We start from the raw sequence: 8,611 nt of genomic DNA on the forward strand, positions 1-8,611 counted from the left end.
TATATATTTATTTATTTATTATAATAAATTTAAAAATTTTAATAAAAATATTATATTTTTCTCTAAATATATAATTTAATTTTTAGTGAATTTAATGAACATTTGAATGTATAATTCATATTTATTAAGCTCGATTGAGTTCGATAAAAGTTTGAATAAGTTAGTGAGCCATGAATATATTTGTTAAATAAAGCTCGAACTCGATTTGATTATAAACGAGTTGAGCTCAAACATTCAAGAGTTCGACCCTTGATGATACATAAATTGGGTTCAAATATTTTAGTCCCATCAAGAGACCCCTTTTAATCTTTTTATTATTATTTTACAATTTCTTATTGATTAATTTTTATACACATGGTAAATAAATAAATTCAATTTTGATTTTTCAAACTAAAAGAATAATACCAAGAATTCTAATAATACATGAAGATAAAAATATTAGAACTCGAAACTATATTTTATGCAATAAAATTATCGAAATTTCGATGCAATACCAATTGAAACAATAATTATTCAAGTCATGCCGGCCGGTCGTAAGTAAATTATGCAGTCGGATACTTCTCTGAGATGGCCTAATGCCCACATCTATTTGGCCCGTTGGGCTTTTGGAAACCCAGAATAACAAGTTATGATGATGCTAATGTTAGACATGGAATGCGAATGACATACACTTATTATATTAATTAAAGAGATGTTGTGAGTTTGTTCTTCATTGACTTTTGTACCCCTCAACTATATTCTTAAAATTTGATTTCATCCAATTACATATATTTTTACGTTAAAAATTTGAATAATTTAAGAAAATACAAATATTTGCAGAAAAATAATTCACCACTGACTCAGAAAAGACATGCCATTGGTGTATGGTCCACGTCAACTCAGACCAAACGATTCCGAACGGCGCGGATTCATCCACGTGACGCAGCCTCCGGGAATCCGTGGTAAATGGACCGAGGAAACTGATCGTAGTTGAAAAAGCAACAAAAATGGGCCGACACTAACACGTAAGCCCACGTGCATCGCCCAGGGCTTTTGGGCCCACTAAGGAACTTTATGTCAAATCTGAACTGAGAGTTGTAAGACTGAGTGATTCAGAGGGATTCTCGTACCCGTTTCCATAAACACTAACACCAACAAATTATTTACTTTTTCTGCATTTTTCCCTAAAAAACATAATTTTTATTTTTTTTATTGCACTGTAAAGTGAAATAAAGTTGGTGAAATTGACAGTCTCATCCTTGTTTATTTTATTTTAGGATAAATGGAATTTTTATTATGCATACAGTGTCATACCAATATTCAATTGTAGAAAATAAAAAATATATTATTAAAACTGAAATATGATGATATGAAATATCAAAATAATATAATAAAAAAAAAAACAAATACACATAACCAATTTTACAAATCTTCATTTGTTTTATTAGAAACATATAATTTTGGGTGGTCGTATTCTTTTTAATAACCATTCATAAAAAAACATTAGTGACAATAATCTTTTGATTTAAATATACATGTTATGGAGTGATTTTGTAATGACAGTTTGTGTTTTAACAGTTTATCATGTTAAAAACATGCAAAGTTTGTGTACTAATTAACATCTTGATTGTCGAGTTCATGTTTGGGCGTCGATTTTCCTCAAAAAAAATTATTTTTCATGTCGAATTTTATATTTTTAGGGTTCATGATCGATTTATTAGCATGCATGATCAATTTATCTCCCAGTTCATGACTTCTAGCTAGGATCCATATTAAAATGAGATGCAACATTCTACCGTGTGTTTCTTTATGAATCGAGTGTACAAACGAAAAATTCAAAATCGTCAAATATTTTTTAATTAGTATTCAAAATCATCGAAATCGAGCCTACGTCTAAGGAATTCCAACATTTATAAAATATAAATCAAGATCAAATCGCAAAAACAAAAATGATATAATTGTATATGTGTAATTACTTCCATTGTTATTAAACATCAAGAAAGAATCATGGGCATAATTTTTTTTATATATAATTTTATGAATCAAGATTAATTGGCAATTAATTATTTTTAGATATAAAAGCTGACAAGAGCCATGCAGTTGGGATAAATTTTACCGATGGATTCTTTGGAGTAGAGCTTGCACCTAGCTAGTCTAATGTAATTTAAATTAATTTAATTAAAAGCACATGCGTTTACCCTATATCATAACAATATAAATAACTACCATTGTTCTTGGAACTGGTTGATACTAAGAATATGACTGCATATCATTTTAAATCTAACGTTATATATTTCAATTTGTTATCAAATTAAATTGTGTGATAGGTATAAAATTGGTTTAGTTCACATTTCCTAAGTATACATCCAGTGATTTTATATTTATTTTTATATACGAGGTCTGTGATTTTTTTATGTGCATCTCATACTTCTCGAAAACATTGAGTAGAACCAACTATATTTTTTTATGATGATTTTTTGTAAAAGCTATAAAGTTCCAATAAATTGAAAGTAAGGATTTTCAATATAATAAATTAATTGGCATGTGCATATTTTAAGAAAATCTAAAAAATTAAGAATAAAGATCTTCAATATAATAATTTGGCATGTACATATAGATATAAGTATAACTGTGGAGTAAACAAATCAAATTTTATAAAGGCATTAAGGAAATATATTTCAATTTACTCGTTATATATTTGAAGGTATAACATTTTTGTTTTATTTTATACAAAATCCATTGAATTATAATAAAAAAAAGTCTATAAATATCTATAAAAATCTTTCAAAATAAATCCATATTGATATGAAGTGAAGTCGGATATTTAATATTAATTATGGGGAAGGTGTTTTTATACGACATCTCTTAAATTTCTATTTAATTTATATTTTTACTACAGGTGCAGTTATTTGATAAAGCACATTATTTAGTAGACACTCTTAATAAAAAAAAATGTAGAAGTAATTTTTGTTGTCATATATAATATAGTTCAAAAGTATGATTTTCTTGTATTTTATAAAGAGAAGTTGAAATTCTAAAAATCAAATTTTAAAAATACTTTTCTAGATTAATTTTCTTTTTCTCTCCACTTAATTGTTTTGAAGATATTATCAGCCTTTTTTTTTTTGTTCTAACCACAATCCCTCTAACTCGTAACATTTACAGGAGCTAAAATTTCAGAGGAACTCTGATACCATCAGGAGTCAAGTCAATAAAGAATTATTTTTAATTGGACTTGACTCAATATATATTTAGAATAAATTAAATTTAAATGGTGATGCTTAACTCCTAATCTTGATGACAAACGTTCCCTAGGGTTGCTAATGATTTAATTAAGGATGTACCGACAAATGTTTAACGTATGACGATCATGATGACGAAATGAATAAAATAATCTGTGCATATTAAAAAAATACCGTATCTTAATTTTGGATAAAGTAAGCTCACTTTCAAAAATTATTATTTGATTTCATAATATCAGTGAAAATTATTTAAATATCTGAAATTTTAAATTATTTTATTACAAAATGGGTCCCAATATTCATGAAACTTCTTGAACTGGGGTATCTCTTGGGAGTAAAAATTTCGATAAATAAAAATCTAACCAATTTAATTCCACACTCGATTCTATTTGTCATCAAACATGGTCACAAATAGCAAATCAAATCAAGGATACATTTAATATATAATGTCTTTATTTTTTTTTAACAAAAAAAGAAGAAGAAAAAATCAATGCATGTTTAGGCCGCTCGTTTTCGTTTCTTGGATACCCAAAACGAATGGGGTTTCGTCTTCTTTTCCATATTTATAAAGATGGATCAAAAGATCGCCTTTAATGAATACCTAACAAAATTCTAACTGTTGAAAAAGTTCATGTGAGAGTCATGAATAATTTAATGCCATATATATATATTATATATATATATATATACATATATAATATATATATATATTATATATGTATATATATATATATATATATATACATATATAATATATATATATATTATATATATATATATATACATATATAATATATATATATATTATATATATATATATATATATACATATATAATATATATATATATTATATATATATATATATATATAATATATATATATATTATATATGTATATATATATATATATACATATATAATATATATATATATTATATATATATATATATATACATATATAATATATATATATATTATATATATATATATATAAATAGGTTCTTATGGTATTTATTTTGTTATTACCCTATCCTTAATAAATATATAAAATCTACATGAAATCAAGGTACATGATACTATGTAATAGAGGATATTTTGACCCTGCCTTTGTGCCACTAACCCAATGGTTAAATCCAATATTGGTGTTGATTAAACAGACCACATGTATTGCTTTAAATGAAAAAAATACGCGAGTCGCTTGTAGCAATTGAATCAACACTTGAAGAATAGAATCGAACTAAACATTCATGATCACCGAAGGCACTGACCGTTTAGCTATACATCAGATAATTCTATCATCTAATAAGAATTTCAATTTGCTACAGCTTCAAAAATTAGCCAAAAGATTTTAAAGCCCCCTAGTTATATATAGCAACTTGAGTGCTAGCTAGAAAATATGATATATCGCATGTACAAAAGCATACAAATTACAAGACCCATTCAAATCTTTTTTTTTTTTTTTATCAGCTTGATTTGGCAACACCCACATTTAAAAATACCCCCAAATATTTAGAAAAAAGACACAATACCTGATATGCAAATCTACTACTTGTCGTAAATGGTTTTTCAGAATCCACATCAATGCCAAAATTGGTCACACGGTGACATAGATCTCAACTAGCCAGTACCTGCCATAGTACCCAAAAAACTACCACTTCTATTAATAACACACTTTCTAAATTTTAATGTGTTTATGCACGAATTCAAAAAGGGAAGTCCTTAACTGTCTTCCAGTATTTAAATTTCAAGAAACTGGCATATACGTACCCAAACAGACAGATCATACATAAAAGAATTTAACCCCTTTGGAACAAGAGGCACATCAATTAGCACANTATGTATGTAGCATGATCAAATATCAAAATCCCATAGATTCTACCAAAAAACCATAAAAAATCAACAACAAATCTTACACAGCGAGGAAAATGTTTAAGTTATCCTCTTCATAAGCGCCTCATATATAGTTGATGTTCATCAAGGATCGGCTAACATTGGTTTATAGTAGATAGATAGGATATATATATAGAAAGATAATAAGTATTACTCAATTCTTGGAGCAAACCCCATGCAAACGGTGGTGATGGTCTTAGATAGATCGTTGAACTTGGAGATGCATAGAATAACAGCTAGCTCGGAGGCAGCGCTGCAGGTTGCGGCGGCGGCGGCCTCTTCCGTTTCTTCTTCTCGTAGCTAATCCCTCTTGCCTTAGACTGTGAATCACGAACTTCACGCAAATAGAGCCTAACTGCCCGAGCCCCAAACGGGTTGGCTTCCGGCTTGCCTCCATTTTCTTCGTAAGCTGCCCTGAGGCGGCCTATAAGGGCATCAAGACTGCCCCAAGCCTGACGGAAGGGGCACGGGCAGGGGGAAGGGGGGTTCGGGCGCCCAAAAAAGGGACAAAGCTGAGTGTGTACCTTAGTTTTGCCAAACTGATCAAGATAACGGAGGAATTCCAGGACGTGGGCTCCGCTGCAGCGGGAGAGCGAGAGGGGAGGCCGGTGGTTTCGGAGATACTGCCCGAAAGTGTTCCAGTCTCGGCGTTTCTGGTTTTCGTAGCGGCTGAGTGTCGTCGGAGAGGAGGCGGAGGACCCCGACGGTGAACCCATCATTGAGCTGCTGCCGCGGCCGCCGCCGGATGCGGGCGTTGTGATGGTGAATGTGTTGATCTCTATGTTGGGATAGTTCATTTGGTGGGTTGTCGGGTCCATACTCGTTCGATCCCGAATCCTCAATTAAGTCGAAAATGAAGAAAGGGTAAGGTTTTAGGGTTTCCGTGCAGGAAAACTAGCTCAAGATTCTTGATTATGAAAGCCACAGACACGAAAACATACTAACATATTAATTTGATATTTTCCATGAGAAAGATGAAGCTACAAGTCAAAGATCAGTACAAGAGATACGAAAATTAATTAAAGGAGAGATTAATAATGATATTAACCTTTTAGGGGTTCAAATCCATGTTTCATCGATAAAACCCTGGAGAGAGTAATTTCATGATGTCTGTAGCTTTTATGGCTTTGTTTTCTGCTAACATCTGAGGAGAGATTGGGGAATAGATTTCCCCCTTTTTTATTTTTTCTTTTCTGCGTGGGTCATAAAAGGGTAGGAACAACTTTAGCAAAACTATGTCTTTTAGTTATATATATATATATATATATATATAGGGAGAGAATGTGGGATTGGTAATAGGTAGGGCTTTTGTGGAAATGAAAAAGGGTAGCGGTGGAGTCATAAGTAAAGCTGTGGGGGGAAGAGGGAATAATATTATTTTTGTCGCCTTTATATTGATTTGACAATATATACCTTTTATAATTACCATTATATCCTCTTTTGTATTTCTATTATATTTTCCGATAATAATATGTATTATTTCCCTTTGACATTCAATGTTGAAAAAATGGCACATTTTTATTTTCGATTTATGAAGAACAATTGATAACTAATTATTTTACGACTTTTACTTAATTAATAATTAATAATATTGTTTGGACTAAAAATAATTAATTATGAAGTCCAATTAAATTATAGGCCCGTCAAATATAGCGGACTAATTCCTATCGAGTCCAACCGGTCACAAAGCGCTGAAGATGAAAAAGATCATGGGAAAAGAGGGAAGAGATCGTGGAGTGTATAGGAGGAGATCATGGGGGAGTGGAAGAAACCACATCTCACAGTGAAGAAAAAGAAGGGATCGGCATAAGGAAAAAGACAACTCAACTCAACACGCACAAAAAATCTGCAAAAGCTCTATGCTAAATTTCCAGTTTTCAAGCAATAGTCTTCAAGTTTTTCCAGTATATTTTTAACACTCTACGTGTTCTCGTTTTTAGATTTTAGCAACAAATTATTATATTTTTCATGTCTTTATGAATTCCTACAGTTTTTGTAAATTCAAAATCATGCTAGAGGTTTATTTCCATCGATTTACAATAGTTTTCTTTATTTTGGCATTGCATTTGTTTTAGGAGACTATAACTGACGGTCGAATTTAGAATTCACGTCGCTTGAATTGTTAGAAGTTAGATTTTATCATTTTTTCACACAAGTTGGTGCAACTTCGCACCTGGCACGCCCGCAAATCAATTCTTGTGCAAACATATTTTTGGCACGCCCAGTGGGACACACTATGCCGCCAAGAAGAAAAGAAAACGTCAACCAAGGGGATGGGGAGTCTCAACCAAGCCAGGAAAATGTTCACGCTCCACTGACAGAACAGCAGGCTGCTGAAGAGCCGACTAGGGAGTTGGATTTGCATCTAAGTGATGTTCCAGAGATGTATGCTCATATTTCAAACCGTTTGGTTGAAGAATTGACTGCGATGAAAATTGAAGAGATATCACAAGCACTGTCCAAGGCTGTGTCTGATTGCTTGAAGACAGTGTTGGGTAAACCGAACCAGTCAACCAACAAAGAGCAGAATGTAAGTGAAAAAGAAGGGAACCAAGGAAGCAACCAAGTCCAAGGAAGTAACCATGTCCATGAGTTTGATCAGGGAGTAGGAAACTCGAGGGCTGGCGATCCTCGCCACTCAGAGTTTATTCTCCCAAATCAGCCAGAAAGAAGGTATACACCACCTCACAAGAGAGAAGAACCCTTAGGAGGAAGGGCTCAGTCATATCCACGTGCTCATGGAGTGGGGAGTTCAAAACAACCGATGGCTCAAGTCTACAGCGTGACAAATCCACTGTACCAACCGGGAGCTTATGATGACATATCACACATGGATTATCCAGGAGTAGATGGGGGGTTCCCAGGAGGTAATGTTGGTTTGAGTGCAGGGTTTCAAGCTCGGGCAAATTACTACCATCACCAACTCCCAGCTCGGAACATCCACGGGATTGATTCAGAGATGGTGAGGGAAACTGTTCAAGAGCTGTATGGGCCGGCTTTGAGACAGATAGGCCGCCCAGAATTCCACAAGCCCTATCCAGAATACATAGACGTGAATAACCCATATCCAAGGGGTTATAGAGTTCACGATTTCAGCCTATTCTCTGGGGAGGATTGCCAGTCCAGCATCGAACACATAGCCAGGTTTACCCTCCAGTGCGGGGAATTGGCCAACTTGGAGAACTTCAACAATTTGAAGCTGCGGCTATTCCCAAATTCTCTCACAGGGACTGCATTTGCTTGGTATGCTTCGCTTCCCAGAAATTCGGTGATGAGTTGGCATGAGATGGAAAGACAATTTCACATCCAATTCTATAGAACAGAGCCAGAAGTGTGTATTGCCGATTTATCCAAGGTCACCCAAAAGAAAGGGGAATCTATGGAGTCTTTTATCGACAGGTTCAAAAAGATGAAGAACAGGTGCAAGGTGTTCCTGCCTGAGACCGAGTTCGTGAAGATGGCACAAAAGGGGCTAGACTTTGAATTAAGGAAGAAATTCC

At 33.0% G+C, this 8,611-nt stretch overlaps 1 protein-coding gene across 1 annotated transcript; it reads right to left on the bottom strand.

Annotated features, from left to right (window-relative positions):
• Positions 1 to 5,114: 5,114 nt before the first annotated feature.
• LOC140978532 (protein LIGHT-DEPENDENT SHORT HYPOCOTYLS 4-like) lies at positions 5,115 to 6,320 on the bottom strand. Its single transcript, XM_073443670.1, has 2 exons — positions 6,160 to 6,320; positions 5,115 to 6,018 (listed from the first exon to the last, which is right to left on the bottom strand). Exon 2 carries the CDS (start codon positions 5,927 to 5,929, stop codon positions 5,348 to 5,350), a length of 582 nt encoding a protein of 193 aa, XP_073299771.1. The 5' UTR covers positions 5,930 to 6,018; positions 6,160 to 6,320; the 3' UTR covers positions 5,115 to 5,347.
• Between the last annotated feature and the right edge of the window lie 2,291 nt (positions 6,321 to 8,611).

The sequence above is a fragment of the Primulina huaijiensis genome, chromosome 6 (assembly GCF_012295235.1).
Source record: "Primulina huaijiensis isolate GDHJ02 chromosome 6, ASM1229523v2, whole genome shotgun sequence".
Taxonomy (NCBI): domain Eukaryota; kingdom Viridiplantae; phylum Streptophyta; class Magnoliopsida; order Lamiales; family Gesneriaceae; genus Primulina; species Primulina huaijiensis.